Source organism: Poeciliopsis prolifica, unplaced genomic scaffold, assembly GCF_027474105.1.
Source record: "Poeciliopsis prolifica strain line A6 unplaced genomic scaffold, Auburn_PproV2 SCAFFOLD154, whole genome shotgun sequence".
Taxonomy (NCBI): domain Eukaryota; kingdom Metazoa; phylum Chordata; class Actinopteri; order Cyprinodontiformes; family Poeciliidae; genus Poeciliopsis; species Poeciliopsis prolifica.
The window spans coordinates 22,896-43,683 of NW_026562529.1; the positions used below are offsets into that span (position 1 = coordinate 22,896).

Genomic DNA, 20,788 nt, shown 5'->3' on the forward strand with positions numbered 1-20,788 from the left:
TATTTGTGACATCAGATGGTGCATTCAGGGACATGGGAAATTCAGATTGAAGGCTCTGCAGATTACATGAAACAATATGAGGCTTGAGATGGTTATTTCTGTCTTTTCAAGTAATTTCACAGACTGAATTATCTTTCCTGATAAACACAGTGGAATGTGTGGAAATATACAACAGTCAAAATGTCTGACTGAAAGTAGGAAGTAGCCCTTTTGCTCCCCCAAATGCTCTTCTTCTCAGCCATCAATCTGTTCTCATAGCTGTGAAGCTGAGTGGATCAACACTGGATCAGAAGGATCATACTGCCTTCCCTGTTTGGTTCCAAATGTTGCCTCCGACTCACCAACCGACTTTCACAGTGACTCAGCATCTCCCAAAAGAGGCTAGAAAAACAGGAAGTAGAATTACAGTTCTACTTCCTGTTGAGTCTAACTTTAACTTACATTTTCCTTCGGCTCAGCAGGAATATGAGAATATGTGGAAAAAACAAGATCTAATCTGTAGTAACAGATCAGGCTTGAGACTCTGGCAAATGGCAAAGAGCAAAATCTTTATTTCAGTCGTTTGCAAACGGAGAACACAAAGTAACCTCAACACAACAGCTGTACCTGCAATGACTTCTGACTTGTACTGCAAGTCTCACAATATGTAGGACTCTCTATACAACATGGTCACTTCCTGACTCAGTTTTACTGCCCAGTCAGTATCTACAGGGTGGACAGGATGCATCTCTTCTTACTGAAAGGTCAGTTCATTATTTAGATGACAAAACATCTTCTTGTTCAAAATATGGGAGTTTCCAAAAATTAGGATGCAAATGGAACGATTTTTCCAAACCAAAACCATTGTAAGACCTTCTAGAACGTTCTCTGAGCTTCTGACATTCAATGGAGAAATTTGTTAGAGCTTATTATTCCAGCTTACTGTTTTTACCTAAAATATCTGTTATTATCTGTTAACAAACTTATTTTAGTCACTGACAGCCTGCTGGAACTTTTCCAAGGAGAGGTCAAAAGGAAACCTGATTCTTCAGAGACTCCTTGAAATTAAGTTTTAAACAAAAAAATGGCCTAATGAAACAGCAGAAACCCAAACCCTACATGACCCCACTGGCAGGATGCTGAATAACCTTGGATCGAAAAACTATTATTTAGCTAACTTAAATAAAGTGAATTTGCATTTTCTGATAACAAATCAATTGGAATGGATCAAAGTGGCTTGGAATCTCCTTCTTGGATTGATTTACGTTTTTTTAAATGGCTTTAAATTACATGTTATGAATTGTGCTACAAAATAAATTGAATTGAAAACTATAATCAAATTAAAGGCTGCATTTAGGTTGTCACGTTCAATGCCAAAATGAATGTTATGGGTTAGGGTCATTTACCTTTGCCCAAAATTGGACGTCCTGCTTCATCACTTTTGTCGACTAAATATCTGGGTCAGATTTATTGAAACTTGACCAGGACTTACTTTTTCAAATCTTTTTACCCTTTTGATTGTATGGTATGTAGAACAAAAGTAGCACTTTGTGTACTTTTAAGGCCTTCTATCCTATTATGTGTCATGAAATGGGTTGATTGTGGTGAGGATGGACTACCTACTAGCCAAGGTATTAGTGCAAAATGCTGGATTTCAATGGCAATCTCAAAAGGGTGAGCAACGAGACAAGGGACTCAGACGCTGGTAGCACCGGCAAACGCCACAAAAGACAAGGTCAAAAACCCGGAGGGTAATCAGGAGGACAGCTGGACACAATCAAGGGGTAGACGTGACAACACAGGGACCAGTGAACACACAGAAAAGGGGCACAGGTGTGTTCATGGGTCCAATACGGGTGGGAATTTACAGCCACTTCTCCATAAACACCATTTGAAAACTGATAAACCGCCCGGTACATTACAATTAAGAGTCAGTCTGGAAATGTTCTTCAGCTGATAGAAGGCCGACTTTGTAACTGTCTTTATATGTGTCTGAATGTTCAGGTCAGAGGTCATCCTGATGTCTTGTTTCCAGCTGGAATGACAAAGTGGAGACACAAGCAGCCCCTCCCAACTGGAAAATGAAAAAGATAGGAAAAAGAGGAGTGGGTTGAATTCCTCAAAATGCCGGAAAGGAAATGAAAGAAAGGAGAGAAAAAATAGGATTTATTGCAGGATAAAGAACCAAATGAAGAGTTTCTGTAATGAGGGGTTGAAGGTCAGAGAAAGTATGACACCAAGCAGCAGGACACAGCAGGTTAGCAGCTGTGCTACATGGCTCTATCATCCTGACCCCCACTGGGAATTTGGATGCATTCAAACAGAGCTTTTCAAGGTAACCTGAATGAATCAGCAAACAATTAACCTGCTTGGTCGATTAAAATCAACCCATACTCAGCAGGAAAAGGGGAACGTCTTTGTTCCAAATAAAACTTTTTAGGAGAAAGTCTGAGTTAAAAATAGAAAAGATGAGTGAATATACAGACTAAACATGGAGTTATCCTCTTCTGGTGATCATTATTTTCTATTTTATTCCAGCTCCAGAAACAAACGGCGGTTATTCTGATCCTCCTCATTTTGCTCAAGGCCATCCTTCAGCTTCCCTCTGGACCTCAGTGCAGCCGCTCCGTTCTTCAGGTTTCTCTGTGACCATGGGAACACCTCACCCAAAGACAAGTAACCAGAGAATGACTTTATTTAGACTTCTTTAAGTAAGATGCTGTAACATCATTACTTTGCAAAGATTTGTAAAAAATGTGAATGTTTCTATAATTAGAGAAAAACTATTGCCAAAATGTTACATGACCTGACTTGATCAACTAGAGAAACTCAGGATGAATCCAGTTGAACTTTCAATGATGTAGCAGACCTTGTTGAGCTCTAACTGACGGCCGTTGATTAAATCATCCCATTTTATTTCTTGCAGATATTTGGCCGTGTGGGTGATTTTCTTCATGCTTGGTCTGGGAACCCTGCTGCCCTGGAACTTCTTCATGACTGCTACCACGGTGACACATCATCTGCTTTTTCTCCACACCTCCTGTTTCTCTGAACAAACTTGTTCTGACATTAGCCAAAGCAGAAACGTTGTTACGAATCTGAGAAATTGTGCCTGGGTTCTGAATAAATGTCGACGGATGTGAGAGAATATAACTGTAATGAGTCACTGGGACCCGGAAAATCAGCCATGACACAGGAGTGAGCGGAAAACTCAGATATTATTAAAAGACGGCTCAGCTCACGGATGGCCAGCTGCAGCACTGGCTTGGCGATCAGACACTGGAGTGATCAGCTGAGGAGCGAGCTGGAGAGCAGATGCTGCACTGATGCAGCATGCAGCATCAGTGCAGCATTCAGACTCAGGACAGACTGGCTGAGTAGAAAGGATGTTGGCATCAAGCTGAGAGCCTGATGCCAACATCTTCCTGCCACATGTCGATGTGCCCTTTAGCAAGACACTTAACCCCAAGTCACCTTTCAATTTCCCATCGATACGTGTGTGTGTGTGGGATTGGGCAAATGTGGTTTGAGAGTAAAGCTTCAGGTGGTTGTATGCTGAGTGTATTTAGCTTTCCATTTAAAGTGGAAAGGGTTGGGGTTGGGTGAGTGCTACCAAATGAGCTGTTGTGTGAGCAGCTTTTTGTCATCCCTAAAAGGTCAGGCTGGGAAAGATGCAGAGGGTTAAGACTTCCTGTTGCTTTACCCCAAGTTGCCTGCTGATGTGTGTGAATGCCTGAATGTGGCTCTGGGGTAAAGTGCTCTGAGAAGTCAGTATGGCTGGAAAATACGAATTTAAGTTCAGACCATTTATTATCTGGGTTCACAAGCCCAAGAAACATTCTGTCACTAAATCCAAATTCACTTATTTTCCTACTGACCGTCTTTTGATCAAACTCTTTGTACGTGAACAGAGGTTTTATTGTCCTTGCAGTACTTCAGGAATCGTCTGAAGGACCCTTTGCCCACTGAGGTTTCAGCCAATCAGAGTGAAGCAACAGGTGAACGTCGAAGTGTTCTAGAGTCCAAATTCAACAATGTGATGACGCTCTGCGCTATGTTGCCTCTGCTGCTGTGCACCTGCCTCACCTCCTTCCTGCATGCCCTGTGAGTACTACACAGATACTACACAGTAATACACAGGTACTAAACAGGTACTACCCATTAATACACAGATACTACACAGTAATACACAGGTACTACACAGTAATACACAGATACTACACAGTAATACACAGGTACTAAACAGGTACTACCCATTAATACACAGATACTACACAGTAATACACAGGTACTAAACAGGTACTACCCATTAATACACAGATACTACACAGTAATACACAGGTACTACACAGTAATACACAGATACTACACAGTAATACACAGTAATACAAAGGTACTACACAGGTACTACCCAGGTACTACCCAGTAATACACAGATACTACACAGTAATACACAGTAATACACAGGTACTACACAGGTACTACACAGTAATACACAGTAATACACAGGTACTACACAGGTACTACCCAGTACTACCCAGTAATACACAGGTACTAAACAGGTACTACACAGGTACTACCCAGTACTACACAGGTACTACCCAGTAATACAGATACTACACAGTAATACACAGTAATACACAGGTACTACACAGTAATACACAGGTACTACACAGTAATACACAGGTACTACACAGTAATACACAGATACTACACAGTAATACACAGTAATACACAGGTACTACACAGGTACTACCCAGGTACTACCCAGTACTACACAGTAATACACAGGTAATACACAGGTACTACACAGGTACTACCCAGGTACTACCCAGTAATACACAGGTACTAAACAGGTACTACACAGTAATACACAGTAATACACAGGTACTACACAGGTACTACACAGGTACTACCCAGTAATACACAGGTACTAAACAGGTACTACACAGGTACTACCCAGTACTACACAGGTACTACCAGTAATACACAGATACTACACAGTAATACACAGTAATACACAGGTACTACCCAGTAATACACAGTAATACACAGTAATACACAGGTACTACACAGTAATACACAGATACTACACAGTAATACACAGGTACTACACAGTAATACACATGTACTACACAGTAATACAGGTACACAGTAATACACAGGTACTACACAGTAATACACAGTAATACACAGGTAATACCCAGTAATACACAGTAATACACAGGTACTACACAGTAATACACAGGTACTACACAGTAATACACAGATACTACACAGTAATACACAGGTACTACACAGTAATACACAGGTACTACACAGTAATACACAGGTACTACACAGTAATACACAGATACTACACAGTAATACACAGATACTACACAGTAATACCAGTAATACACAGGTACTACCCAGTAATACACAGTAATACACAGTAATACACAGGTACTACACAGTAATACACATGTACTACACAGTAATACACAGGTACTACCCAGTAATACACATGTACTACACAGTAATACACAGGTACTACACAGTAATACACAGTAATACACAGGTACTACACAGTAATACACAGGTACTACCCAGTAATACACAGGTACTAAACAGGTACTACACAGTAATACACAGGTACTACACAGTAATACCCAGGTACTACACAGGTACTACACAGTAATACACAGGTACTACACAGGTACTACACAGTAATACACAGGTACTACACAGTACTACACAGGTACTACACATACTACCCAGTAATACACAGGTACTAAACAGGTACTACACAGTAATACACAGGTACTACACAGTAATACCCAGGTACTACACAGGTACTACACAGTAATACACAGGTACTACACAGGTACTACACAGTAATACACAGGTATACACAGTACTACAGGTACTACACAGGTACTACACAGGTACTACCCAGTAATACACAGGTACTAAACAGGTACTACACAGTAATACACAGGTACTACACAGTAATACACAGGTACTACACAGGTACTACACAGTAATACACAGGTACTACACAGGTACTACACAGTAATACCCAGGTACTACAGTAGTTCACCAGTTTCTAGGTCAGAGATGTGTGGTAGCTTGATTCAGTCATGTGGGCAGATTCATGTTCAGTTGGACGTTAAAGTTGCTCCAGTTGCAGAAACAAACGAGACTCCTGCTGGCACACCTGAGGAAGCAGGACCCCCTGCGGTCTGCTTATTGCCATGGAAACACCATCATCCAGCCTCACCTGACTGTATAAATGAATGGAATAAATGTGATCTGGATCAATGGGTTAGGGTTAGAGAACCTGCTGTCAGCTACAGATACTCAGATTACTCTGTAGCTGCTGGTGGATCAGAGATGGACCCGAGGACAGAGAGCTGCTGAGGGAACAATCAAATCATCTGGAATCAAAACAAAGGAGATTATTGCAATAATAAGCACTTTGAATAAGGTTCAAAGGTCAAACAGCATTTCCATCATCTGTTCTGGTTCTGACTGTGGAAATCTGGAGATGTCAATTACAAACAAGGATTTTCATATAATCAAGAAAGTTCTGTTCAACTGACCGTCTATTCAAAAACAGACCATCTTCAGTCAGAGGCTTCTTCACTCGCTGTAACACAGACCGCTACAGGAAATGTATCCTGCTAACACACCACCAGCATCTATTTCAAGTCTTTAAAGAACCGTGGAAAGTATGAGTTTACAACAATATTTCATTTCTATTTGGATTGAATAGAATCTGCTGCCAGAGCTTCTCGAATCAAAAACAAGCTGTTCGACATGAAAACATCAATGAAGCCAGATATGTTGTAGAAACCCAGCAAACACCATGACAACATGTATAAATCAAAAGAAGGTTTTTTTATACAACAGGACAAAGGAAGGAATCCTTCGTTCCTTCCTTGTCATAAAAATGTGAAGCTAAACATTAATTAGTGATGAGTGACAGGAAATGTGATGAAAAATCTGGTCCAAAACAAGTGAAGGAACCAAACAGGAACCCGAAAGCATCTTTTGATTCCAGATATTTCACATCTAAGCAGTTTAGTGTCAGAGTTTCATCTGGTTTCATATGCAGAACATGAGTCCTGCTTCATGAACAAAGCTGGATTCATTTGTCCTTGTTCTGTCAGCGTTCCTCAGCGCTGCGTGTGATGGGAAGCCTCTTCATCATCATGTTTGTCTTCATCATCACTGCTGTCCTGGTCAAAGTTCCTCTGGAGCCGCTGCCTTTCTTCTCCCACCATGGTGAAGATAATCATCATCAACTGTGAGATATTTATTTCATAATCATTTGATGTCTTGTAGTCAAAATCTAAATGTTCAGGATCTTAAAGCCTCAGATTGTTTCTCTTTTAACAGCCTGATGTTAAAGAAATTTTAACTTCAGGTTCAGAACCTGAATATTAAAGTTCAGGTACTGCACCTGAACTACAGCGTGAGGTCATCTCTCTGTTGGGGTACAATATAAGAGTCTTGCAATAAACCCAAGGAAGTCAGTGAAATGAGCATGAGAAGTTATAATGTCGTTCTCAAGTTCAGTGACATTATTGGTTCAAACCGCAAGAAAAAATATAATTTATACATTTTTTCAATCAGATTATGTTTCTACAGGGGAGATAATCTGCTTGTAACCAAACAGCAGAATGAATCTGAGCTGATAGTGTTAGATGCAACAAGTGGTGTTTGGAACACCAAGTGACCAACACCAAGCCAGCAAGTGAGGTTTGCACCAGGTGGTGGCGTTTGTGGCCCCTGGTTTGGGGTGATCTGGTTCTACCTCTGCAGGGCCCAATAGTTCCTAGTTAGGTGAAAGGAGCATCACCACATAGTAGTAGAGTCTTGGGTGGATGATGGTGGTCCAGCAGTCTTTCCACTGGATTGTTTGCTCCAGCGCTGCACCATCATTTTAAGGCATAAAGGGTCACAGTGGGTAAGACGAAGGTTATGTTCACTCTGCAGCCTGAAGTGACCCAAATCTGACTTCTGTGATCTGTATCTGATATTTTCATGACAGAATGGATGATGGAAAGCAAATCACAGCTAGGTGAGCACCTGGTTCTGGTTCTAGAGATGTGTTGGATCTGCTGTGGGATTGGTCCGGAGCCCACTGTCCTCAATTTGGCCTGGAGGGTCTGAACCTCCTGGAACGATTGGCTCCCATCTCCTTCCACTGTCCCTCTCTCCTGTGGAGTCCCACAGGGCTCCATCCCCAGCTCCTTACTTTTCACCTTTAGTTTAGTCATTCTTCATTAAACACTATTTTTTATGGCTTTATTTGTTTTGCTATTTTTTCTTCCTTTATGATTCATATTGTATTTTAACTTGGTTTGATATCTTTACTTTTCATTTGTAGTCGTGTGTCCTGCCAGTGTTGGTTAGATTTCTCTTGAAAAATCCATTTATATCTATAAAGCTCACACAAATACACAGATTTCCTTTTACTGCCATTCGGAGGACACACAAATTTATCTGCTAGTAAAGTAATGAAGCTATTTCTTTGTCAGTATCTCAGATATTTAGCAGTGGTTGGCTGAAAATCTTTTACAACCAAGAAAGGATGAAACTGAATATATGTTATTGGTGAAAATTGTTTGGCTTGATGCTTCTTTCTTCTACAGTCAGGCGTTTTGGTGCACTTTGATTTCAATGTTAAGCTTGACAACCAACAAATGTAACTTTGGGTTAAGTGCCTTGCTCAATGACACACTGACAGGAAGGAGGGATGAAATCAAACAATAACACTGTGAAGAGTACGAGAGCCGCAGAAGACCAGGCTTAACATGATCAGAGTTTTCACCGAAGTCCCTGGCTGCTAATCAGCTTGTTGAACTGTTGGTTATCTTCCAGCGTTTGGGGCGGTGCTGCAGGGCAGTCTGTTTGGGATGGCCGGTTTGCTTCCAGCTTCGTACACCACTCCCATCATGAGCGGCCAAGGACTCGCCGGAACCTTCGCTGCCGCTTCTATGATCTGTGCCATTGCAAGTCTGTCAGATAAGCTTTCAAGAACTGATTTGCAAGATAACCTTCATTTGAAATAAGTCTTTGTTGATAGAAATTTTGTACATCACAAATGATCAACATCTTAATTGTGTCACTTCCTCCACTGCAGGTGGTTCTGAGCTGGAGGACGCAGCATTTGGTTATTTCATCGTAGCCTGTGTTGTCGTTCTCATGTCCATCTTCTCCTACGTTTTATTGCCCAAACTGGTAAAGTCAAACTCTCAGCAGTATTCTTTAGCAGTTTGTTTCAGAGCAGACTTTAAGGGTTGGCAAAACATATTTTGGCTCTTTTCACATGGCAAAAGTATATCTAGCCAGAAGTCTTCTGGCGACATAGAATGTAAGGTATAACTAACCCTAACTAACCCCGAGCCAAGGGGCCTGGAGCGGCGTGGCTAAATCACTTTGACTAGCTTAGTGACTTCCTCGTTATATTTACTGACTTTTCTAACAACAAGCAACAAATCAGGAGACTTTTCTCTGAGTTAGACATTTTCATTACCACTGTCTGATCTGTTCACACATTTAAAGAAACATCCACTACTTTGTTTCTTTTTGTATTTGATTGCGATTGAAATAGTGCATGATTTAAAAATAGATAAAAACAGTTCAATTGCATTTCACTACACTTTGACCACTATTTTCTTGAAATAGAAAAAAAATATTGCATATGTGCTTTTGTACAATAAGTAATAAAGATGGAGTAATACATTTGATTCCCAAGAAGAAATGGGATTTATTGTTGTAAAAACTGTGTATTATAAAGTTATTCTCTGGTCAGTGTGAATGTGTTACAGTCCAATAAGTCAATATGTAATTTTGTGCTAAAGTATAACATTTGAACTAAAGTTATAAGAAACTTATTATAAAAGGACCAAATTACTATTACAATTATAGCAAGTACTTTTTGCAATTACAGTTATAAATAAATGCTACCTATGCTTTGCAGAAGTACATTTTAACAATAATCCAGACGGAGCAGTAACATGGTTTTAGGCCAAATATTAAAGGGGCAGTGTTATCTAAAAATTCTAAGTTTTGAACTTTAAAATATGTTCTGTTATTCCCTCATCAGGAAACTACCTGGAACGTTTCCTTGATTCTTTCATAAACATTTGAGAAACTATTGAGGGTATCTCAATACCTCACAACTCTCACAAAGCTTCTCCTCAGAGCGGTCCCCCTACTCAGTTCCTCCAGACTAGTGGCAGCAATTATCAAACATCTGGTGGAACTATGCATCTGCTGAACTCTTTAAACAAACTCCTCAGTTCAACGCTGGTAACAAAATGCAAACAGCGTCACAGAGGAGAGTTATATGTAGACGTGTTGAATGTAAAGTGCCGGTGAGAGCAGGAGTTTCTTAAAGAAGCACAGGCCCAATTTGAAGGTATTAATTGTGAAAAAATTATTTTCAATTATGTTTGATATGTAAAGCATTTTCATAGCAACTGAAGGTAACATAATTAGTAGCCTAGCAGAAACCGGCTCCTTGTTCTACACTTTGCTTCGTCCAACTGATCTGGACTCTCATTGAGAAACGATTACTTCCTGGAGGCATGGCCTCCGCTGAGGTTTTAAATTTGACCCAATCGCTAATGTTTCCCTGTAATTCAATGCTAAGAAGCTAACTGGAAATGAACCAAACTGTAAACCACTATCCTCCACTGGGGAAGAAACTAAAGAAAAACTCAATTTATTGTGAGAACTTCAATCTGTTTGTGTCAGACCAAAAATCAAGACGGATCATAAATCAAGATGCAATAATGTGAAACTGCTTCTATGGTTGATTAATATGTGAAAAAAAACTTTCATTTCAGACATTTTTCCAGTTTTATCAAGAAAGGAACAGAAAGCAAAAATCAGATAATGAGCAGAATGCCGTCACTCTGATGAATGCAGGTATGGAGCTGAAATGATTGCTATTATTCAGCCAACATGGATTATGTAACATTCATATGTTGATTTTGTTCAGAGAATAAAGATGCTGCAGCAGATGAGAAACAACAAAGCATCTCCATGATGAAGATCTTTAAAAAGGTCAGACACTAAATCCACATGAATCTGTTTTAAAGTTCATCTGATTATTATTATTATTTTCTGGACTATCGAGCGCATCTCACATAAATGGCATCCACAGTTTTTTTTTTAAACTGGAAACTTACATAAATATTGTATAAGCCACACCAGGCTATTAGCCACTAATGTCCCAGCCACTCTCTGTTTTTTTTAGTACTGTTTCTGTTGTTTTGGATTTATTGAGGATGCAGCCTTCATGTCGATAAATTAGTGACGGATTGGGCCGACTAGCGAACACTCAGACTGACATGCTGTGGGTCAGAGACGCAAGTTGGATGCGATTCTTGCTGAGACTCGTAGCCGAGCTGCAGACTCTAAAACTCTCTAGCAGGAAGGAATCCATCCTGGAGAAGTTGCTTGTTTCGGTTCAGTTGGACGGCCACACTGATTTGGATGATTGGAATGAGCGATGGATCGGTGAGACTTTAGGCAGATTGAAATGTAACATCTACCCGACCTAAAGCTTCTGTATCTGAACTGTGTTCGCCTCGGCTGGCTGGATATCTCAGATCTCCAGGAGATAAGTGAACATGACGCTCCTGCTCTCCCGCTCCCTTCTGAAATCGTCCATGTCACTGTGGAGCAGAGCGCTCCAAGGACTTGCTCCGAGATAATACCATCATATCAGACTGTTGCCTGGGAGAGCGAGCTGCACGGTTTCATGGTCATGCAACAGTAAATGGATGCACTCCGTGATGTCACCTTTCACTCATGTCTGTTTATCTCAATGTTGCTACATGTGCTTACTTCCCTGATGCATGTCTCTTTGCTCTGTCTGTCTAGTTTTATTTATTGCTTTTAAAAAATTGTGGAGTACTCACTATTTAGAAAAATTTTATACTTTTTAGATTATTATGCAGAGAAAATTCTATTAGTTTTTTCAGAAAAACGTCTTCTAGCTGGGACGTCCTGTGGTGGCGCAGGGGGTTAGCACGCCCCACGTTTGGAGGCCTTAATCCTTGACACGGACTTCACGGGTTGGACTCCTGGACTGTCCCGGCGACCTTTGCTGCATGACTTTCCCCCTCCTCGCCCTCTTTCCTGTGTGCCTACGGTCAAAAATACGAGCCACCAGCATCGAAAAAACTCTTTGGAGAAAAAAACCCCAGAAAACTTCTTCTAGCTTATAATTATGGAGTACTTATACTTCAGACAACCAGCACAACAAAGACTCAATCAAAACTCTCTGATGACTAATTATCCCACGATAATAACTCAGAAATGGTCCAAATTAGGATGTATTTTTATTTCTTTCATACTTACGGAAGTTTCTGTTGTATCAAAGGTTTGTGGTGCTTTTCTATCCTAAAGAAAATTATATATAATGTCAGATATTTCACAAGGAGATATTAACGTACATGGAAAAACCTCACATAACCTTGTAATTAAGGCAGAAAGTACAGTGGCCACCGTAAGAAGGGCTTACAGTATTCAATTATGCCACATCACTGATCAGTAGATTATTGTGAGGGAATGCAAAAGGAAAAAACTAATTCCCATGTTCCCTGGAGGCTTCCGTATGCTTGACAGCTCAGAGCTGACGGTTGCTTTCGCTAGTAGGCTGGAAGATATTGTTAAATAGATGAAGAATCTTGGAAATTGAAAGCTTCCCCTGAGTGACTGAAGCTGGAAAAATCCCCGTATCATCGTGTAGCATCGGAGCATCGGAGCGTGATCACCAAAAGTTATAATTAGCGCTCAAAATATAGCTCAGTAAATTTGCTAAAAATTGGCTAAAATTCATAGTAACTGATCAAATTGAATACAGATAAAATTGTATTGTAAGATTTTGTATTATTATTGTGTATGTTGTGTTTTTTCTATCTTATTGCACTCATTTTTCTACATGTTTTAATATTTCAACAGTGCTAATACTAATTCATGGTTAATGGTGCTGTAATGTGCTTTTCTATTAGCATTACTTCTGAACTTTTTGTCCTGAGTAGGTCAGAGTTAATCTGAGCTTCTAATCTGCATTCTGATATTAAATATAGTGTTATAGATGTACTTATAGGGTATATATACCACATATAAGCTAGTTTCTTTGGTTTTACTGATGTGTTGGTAAAATTGAACTCTATATTGTTGGACAACATTGGAAAACTTAATGATGAAAGATCTAAAGCTTTATTAATATTGGCATCCCATATTCTAAGATGCTTTACTTTGGCCTTGTTCCAGGTCAGGTTCTTTTGGTTATGGTGCATTTTTGGCCTGCAGTGCCCAAGATCAGCTTCTCCAGAACGTGGATGTTGAGCCCCGGCCCAGAGGACCGAGTGGGCCGGTAGCTGGTGACCCAACTGGTCACTAGCAGTGAGACATTGAATGAATATTTGACATCGAAAAGACTAAAAAATACTAGCTCATTTCTTTTATTTATTTTCAAAAGCATGCAATGTTTGCATGTGGATGCACTAATGTTCACTATAGCAGACGTTGTGTGCTCTCTGTTGTTGCTCACCAAGGATCCCACAAATTCAGAATCTTTGGATCAGGGCCAATTTTCTTTCTACTTCTGTAGTGTTGGAATTAGTCACTGAAGTGAATTCACTTACCTGCCATCTACCTTCATCAGGAGTATTTGAAGTGACCTTTCTTGTAGGTTTCACCTGCTTCACTAATATGGCTGCCAGCTTCTCTTTAGGTAACCAGTAGATGAAACCAACGTCTTTCCTCTTTCCAACCCTCAGATTTGGATCCTGGCATCGTTGGTCTGCTTCACCTTCACCGTCACCATCGGCACGTTTCCCGCCATCACTGCCGACACGCGATCCACGCTGGCCAACGGAGGAACCTGGGGTCAGTCTTCCATGTTGGCCGCCTGACCTCCACATGACCTCTGGCGTCAGTCCTCCATGTTGGTCACATGAGGTCTGCCTGCCTCTCCTGATGACTCTCCGTGTTTTCTCCGTGTTTCCGGCGCAGAGCGCTACTTCATCCCCGTCAGCTGCTTCCTGCTCTTCAACCTGAGCGACTGGACTGGGCGGAGCCTAACCGCTGTCTGCATGTGGGTGAGTTTCTGATTGGCCGACGACCCGATTGGCCGCCGGTCGGATCTGACGAGGCGTTTGTGCAGCCAGGTAAAGATAGTCCGGTGCTACCGGTGGCCATCTTGGCTCGCGTTGTCTTCGTCCCTCTTCATGCTGTGCAACGTTCAGCCCCGCCTCCACCTGCCCGTCTTCTTCCATCACGATGGATTCTTCATCGCTTTCATGCTCCTCTTTGCCTTCAGCAATGGCTACCTGGCCAGCCTCTGCATGTGCTACGGTCCGAAGTAAGATAACAGCGAAAATCACACTTGCTCCGTTTTTACATGACAACAGACTGTATTTCATGTGTCTTCTGCAGGAACGTTCTTCCCCATGAAGCAGAAACCGCAGGAGCCATCATGGCGTTCTTCCTGGCTCTGGGATTGGCTGCCGGAGCCGCCATCTCCTTCCTGTTCAGAGCACTGGTCTGACTGGGACCCTATAGTGGTCTGACTGGGACCCTATAGTGGTCTGACTGGGACCCTATAGTGGTCTGACTGGGACCCTATAGTGGTCTGACTGGGACCCTATAGTGGTCTGACTGGGACCCTATAGTGGTCTGACTGGGACCCCTTCATTTTAACATCTAAAGAACAGCACATATTTAAATCTACTGAAGTTTACTAAATGTTTTAAATGGAAATAAAATGTAAAAAATCAGATTAAAAACTAAAAATGAATAAAATCCATGATCCTGAAAGGACGTTTGGACAAGAGGCGCTGAAAGAATCTAATTTCATGTCAGGGTTTATAACAGCGGTTTTTTATGTCAACAAACCAGACTAGAAATCGGAGCATAAATCCCTCATCCATCGACTCGACAGCTGAAATGGAAAGTCTGAACCAAGGTCAATTGGGCTGAGTGTCAAAAAGCCAATTTATGTTCTGACTATATAAAGATATAAAAGCAGGAAATCATAGCCCAGGGGTGGGCACTCCAGGTCCTCGAGGGTCTCCTGCAACTTTTAGATGTATCTCTACTTCAACACACCTGAGTCAAATACTGAGGTCATTAGCAGGTCTTTGGAGAACTTGATTGCATTTAGGAGGTGATTCAGCTGCTGGATTCAGGTGTGTTGGATCAGGGAGACAACCAAGAGTTGCAGGACACCGGCCCTCGAGGACCACCCCTGTTATAGCCAGTAGAAACAATTCAACTGCATCAAATACAGGAAATCATTTGATGCAGACGATCTGAAAAGCTGAAGGAAATGTTTTGGACAGTCAGAAGTAGCCGGACTCCATGGATGATAAAGGTCAACGATCAGGATCATTCGGATCAGTTTTCAGTCCTGAAGGTTTGGCTCAAATGTTGGGAAAACTTCAGAAATAAGAAAATTAACTGAGACTTAAAAAACAAAACTGGTTTCATTCATCCACATATGAACACATGAATCTGAAGCTTGGAGCAGAAATCATTTAGAGATCAGAATTTGATGCTGGCGGATTTGATCCAACTGGTGGATCGAACTGATGGATTCGTTGGTGGGTATTTCCAGCTGGATCCAATTGGAAAAGTTTCTTCCTGAAAATATTTGTTTGTTTGAAACTCAGTGAGTTTTTTTTCCTCTAGTTTTCATCTCTGTTGACCTGTTGGGTTTTTGAAGCCTTCAGAGTAAAACCTGATCTTTGATGCTTTTATTGTGAAGGCTGTAGCAGGAAGACACTCTGGGAGAGTTCAGGATAAAAATAGCTGCGCCATGTTGCTGCTGCTCTGTGTTCTGATATTCTGCGGCTTTCGCTTCGTCATGTCTGAAGAGAAACTGGTTTCAGTCGACTTTGAGATTTTTGGGAATGTGCAGGGTGAGTCACGTGACCAGTGATGTCCAGTGACGTGCGGTGAGGCTCTGACGTCATCAGAATCCGATTTGCAAATAGATGCATAGATTGACAGCCGTTGACAGGTTATGTTTCACTTCTGCACCCTTTACACATTTAAACTGTAGCTCATAAAACGCACATTTCCTTAAAAAACTAATGTTATTGCTGTCTTACCTTTACTTCTACATGAAGTCCGTGCGTCGCTCCTTCTGCACAGAAACATCCGTCACTTTGCGATAGAAGTACTCCTTATCTCTAGCTCTAATAAAATATCGCTGCACTTGACTTGCTTACCGTATCGGTTAGCCTAGCTCGCTGTCACTTGCTCTGCAGTTGTGGAGCGACAAGACGAATGTCTGGGATCTTGAGCGCCCCCTGCCATGAGGCCAGAGAACTGCCTGCCTCACCTCCAACCTGTTCTCTGCCGTTTAGAATCGCTCAGCACTCGAAACACGTTACACAAACACAGTTGGTGACAAAAGCACTGTACATTATATACATGAGCTAAATGATTGAGTTCACATATTAAATATGTCTAAACCATTTCATGGACGCCGTACAGCAACATGCTCTCTCCGCTTAGCAGCCAGCCAGTTAGCCAGGGATGCGCAATCCCAGGTGAGGCTTCCAAGCATTTCAATGGGAAATGAAGAAAATTCAGCGATTTTGAAGAAAGAATCATCCAAATTGGTGAAGCTACATGAAAAATAACTATTTCTGAACCACCGGATGAAGATAACAATTTCAATTATTTTATTATTATATTTTTTCTTTCATTTCTGTGATGAAAGGTGCCTCACCTGCCTCACCTGCCTCACCTGACCGCACGTCACTAGTGATGTCATACATGACGAGTTTGTGCAGCTTTGTGACTCTGACTTTGTGCTGTCCATCCAGGTGTTTGCTTCAGGATGGTGAGTTTCTCCATCATGACGACGTTTCACCTTTTTAATTCAAATCTGAAAACATCAAAACAGAAAAAATACAGAACTAAATACAATCAATGAAATTGATCAGATGATTTGGAGCCTCTACAAAACCCCAAGAACAGGTCGAGTACCTGAGACGGACATTGACCCGGTCTTACCTAAAGGTTAAAGGTCAAATAAAAAGCTGCAGTCCAACCTCAGGTGACATTCATGGTTTTTAAAATCTGACTCGGTGACTACACCCAAAACCAGAACCTGGGCTTGGTTCTGTTCGCTCCAGCAGGAGCAGAAACTCAATGCTTTAGGAAATGTTCTGACCGGGTTCTGACCGGGTTCTGAGCTTTGGGACTCAGAGTTGCCATGGCTCCCAGTCTTACCGACTGTTTGACGTCGGCCAGGAGACGCAGAAGCCAAAAATACCGAAAAACAGGTTGGGTCAGAACCTCTGCCGCCCTGCGAGGAGGTTCTGGAGAGTTTCAACCAAAACTTCAACGTACAAGTTATGGTGGAAACCAGAAGTTTACATACGCCGCTGTTCCTCTTCGTCTGAAGGGAAATCAGATCAAACTTCTCAGGTCAGAATCACCTAAATTATTTCTATCTGCTCAACAAGAGAAAAGAATTTTTGTTTCAACATCTTCAAGATCAGAAGTTTGAATGACATCAGAAGCTGGTGGACGCCGACCTTCAGGACACGATCCGTTAAAGGTCACATTTCATTTGAAGGGAAAATCCGTCTGTTCAGTCAAATGGATTATCCCTCAGTCGGGTCGGGTCGGGTCGGGTCGGGTGGCGGCGTCAGAAACCTATGCAGGGACTCCCAGAGAATGTGGAGCCGGTCCTGGGGATTCCTTTAAGACCAGAGCCCACCAGGAGGCGCTGCAGAGTGAAACCCAATTACTCTTGGAATATAAAACAGGCGAAAGCTGAAACCGTTTGACAGTGGGCAACTTTCTGCTCACTTCCTGTAAAACATTCCTCAGACACTTTTATTCATGAAGGATGAATTCACCTGCAGGTTTAGAGCTTTACAAGATTCAGTTCATATGCAAATCTTACTAATAAACTCATTACTAATAGGTTGAATTAAATTTATACACAAAAATGAATAACTTGAGGAATCCCAGCTCAGAATCCGTCACATTAAGTCACAAATATGAAGATTGTGTAGAACTCTAAAAGCTTCCCCAGGTGTGGAAGACAAGTGATCTCTGACATCACTTCCTGCATCTCAGACAATGACATCACTCTTCTTAAACCTCCTGTCTTTAGCATGCATACATCTCTACATTATGGCTCTTCTGTCTTCTCTCTCCTTCTTTCGGCTCAGACACTGAGGAAAAAAAACATCTCAGTGCTGCAGGTGATGGTCAGAGATCATTTATCAATTTATTAATCAAGCTGATCAATAGCAATCAGTGTTCCTGCAGGTGACTCAGACCCAGTCAGCTACTGGCTGACAGACCGACTGTGTTCTGGTTCCCAGTACACGGAGGATCAGGGCCGCGCTCTGGGACTGAGCGGCTGGGTGAAGAACACCCGACAGGGGACGGTGATCGGCCAGATCCAGGGACCGGCTCAGCAGGTCAACAGCATGTAAGTCCAGACCGACCAGTCAGAGAACACCTGCTTTCACACCAAAGCCGATCAGGTAACTGCAGGGAAATGCTACACCGGCTCACAATTATTCATACCTCAGTCCAGGAGTCGTTGACCAAATATTTTTATAGAGTTTAAAACTCAGAATGTTGACAGAAAACTTTGAAGGCCATCCATCATTTTGACTGATTAAACACATCGGACCAGTTGCTGCAGACAGTTTCAACTTTATGCACATCACAAAAATCACCAAAATCAAGTTGTAGAAGAATAGAATATAATTTCTGGTCTGCCCACTGAACTCAATGCATGTTCTCATTTTAAAAATTGATGGGTAAATTTAGATTACGACGGGATTTTTCAGTCGAAATGACAATGAAAATGTCTAGCGCACCTTCTGTCCCCGTTGGACTTTAAATGACTTGAATTCAGCCAAGAATGTTTCAACCATGTTTAACATCAAATGTCCTTTGACCTTCAAGCCTCTGGGCCCTGATGGGTCAGAACAATGCGTGTTGTTTGGAGCCAGAGTTTGATGAAGAGCCTCTCCTCTGAGATGTTCAGGAACAGACGGGTTCTAACTTCTGCATATCTGTGTTCTGGTGAAGCAGCCAGACAGCTACAGGCTGCTGCTTTGCTAAAGGATCATCCAATTACAACCTTGGTTAAATGTAACGAGTGTCATCATCCATGTGGACCAATAGCATTCAACCTGTGATGTGCATAAATGTGTAATAGCATGTAGCATTTTCTTCATTAAATTTGATAGTCTAATCTCACAATGTAATTCAGGAAGAATCCAAAGCCTCACTGGATGTTACTGACCACAAGACAAGAGTTAAAGAGGGAGAACAGTTGTCTTTAAATCAGGAGCTAAACCAACTAATACAAATTGCTTATGCAAACAAATCTGCATAAAGAAAGAAAGTTTAAAAATGAGAGTGAATAACTTTGCATCAGATCCATAGTTCAAAGTTCCTACCAACAGCTTTTTCTTCACAGAGTAAATAAACCCAATATGAATCTGACCTCAGTTTTCAAAATGGGTCCAAAGCTTTTTATGATGCCTCCGGTGGGGACGGCAGCGCTGAGCTAACAGATTTAGCTTTATGCTGCTAGCAAGGAGGAGAGTTTGGACAGTGACTGTAAAATTGGTTCAATCAGTAAGTAACAGCTAGTGACCATCATAAACTCACCACTGATGTAGAAAGGTGAGTAGTGAGCGGCAGCAATGTGTGAATGAATGGAGTGAAACTCTGGACCATCAAGTAAAACTGTTTCTCTGTTTTTAAGTAGATTCAGATTTTCAGAATTTCACTTGAGATGAAAGTTTTTCTGTCTGATATTTCAGCCAAACCTTCAGACGTTTTTCCTTCTCTTCCTCTTTGCGTTTTGCAGGAAACTTTGGTTGAAGAACGTCGGCAGTCCGAGTTCTCGGATCGACCGAGCCGTTTTCTCCAATGAGAGAGACATTTCTAAACTGGAGATCCAGGGCTTCTCCACTCGCTACTGAGCATGTGCAGACTGATTTACAGCTTCATCAGCAGTTAAGGAACCAAACAAACCTCCAAATAAACCAATGTACGTCAGCCTCATTTGCAAACTGAGCACATAAAACATTGATCTGTGAAACTTGTTCAATGTGTTATTGGATTGATTGATTGATTGATTGATTGATTGATTGATTGGTTGATTGATTGATCAGGACTTATGGATAATAATCAGCTGCTCTCATTAATCTCCACAGCATCAGAACAGCAGAATGCTAAACATCATCTAGGTTTTAACTTCCCGACCCAGAACCGATCAGGACCAAAGCTGACCGGGTCTGGCTCAGCTTTGACCTGGTCAAACATGTTCAGGACATTTGACTATTGTTAACGAAAAGGTTTGATGTGTTTGATGTTGAAGACTGTCGAGAGTCCTCGGTGCAAAACTATCAAATCTTCACATCTGTAGTTCAATCAAGCTGTTGACTGCTGACCAGAACCGAGAAAGACCAGAACCAGCCGTTAGTTAGAGCCTGACAGACGGATCTCACTCTGTCATTAGCTTTGAATAAATTGATCAATTCTTCTAATGCAGACTCCTGGTAGTTATTTTTTCAAAATGATTTTACCGTCTGGAAGTGTGAGAACTGCAGATCTCCAACACTGCCCAGATTTAAACCGTGACCTTGAGTTTAAGGTCACGGTTTAAACCAATGACTTTAAACCGTCATTAGTTTAAGGTTTATTCTCTCGTCAATAAACCTGACGGCCTGACTCCTGCTACTGAAAACAGGGAGGGTCACATTTGGAAAGCAAGACACCATCTGTCATCCTCGGC

The 20,788-nt window shown here is 41.5% G+C and overlaps 1 protein-coding gene and 1 pseudogene across 3 annotated transcripts; both read left to right on the top strand.

Moving 5' to 3' along the window:
• Positions 1 to 1,623: 1,623 nt before the first annotated feature.
• LOC129356027 (equilibrative nucleoside transporter 1-like) lies at positions 1,624 to 14,827 on the top strand (annotated as a pseudogene).
• Positions 14,828 to 15,767: 940 nt separating this feature from the next.
• On the top strand, positions 15,768 to 20,540 carry LOC129356053 (acylphosphatase-2-like). 3 transcript variants are annotated; one of them, XR_008605343.1, is made up of 5 exons: positions 15,768 to 15,914; positions 16,830 to 16,846; positions 18,348 to 18,457; positions 19,859 to 20,041; positions 20,208 to 20,540. XR_008605343.1 is itself a non-coding variant. In XM_055025672.1 (4 exons), the coding sequence occupies exons 1-4, from the start codon at positions 15,812 to 15,814 to the stop codon at positions 19,971 to 19,973; spliced, it is 345 nt and encodes a 114-aa protein (XP_054881647.1). In that variant the 5' UTR covers positions 15,769 to 15,811; the 3' UTR covers positions 19,974 to 20,540. The 3 variants fall into 3 exon arrangements, 2 of the variants coding, with proteins under 2 accessions (XP_054881647.1, XP_054881648.1); XM_055025672.1 differs by having other exon boundaries at positions 15,769 to 15,914; positions 19,859 to 20,540; XM_055025673.1 differs by lacking the exon at positions 16,830 to 16,846 and having other exon boundaries at positions 15,777 to 15,914; positions 19,859 to 20,540.
• The last annotated feature ends 248 nt before the right edge of the window (positions 20,541 to 20,788 follow it).

Excerpts from the sequence above, each read along its gene's own strand:
- LOC129356053 (XM_055025672.1), top strand. The coding sequence starts at position 15,812 with ATGTTGCTGCTGCTCTGTGTTCTGATATTCTGCGGCTTTCGCTTCGTC. Across the intron at positions 18,458-19,858 it reads GCTCAGCAGGTCAACAGCAT|GAAACTTTGGTTGAAGAACG; the intron begins GTAAGTCCAGAC and ends TGCGTTTTGCAG.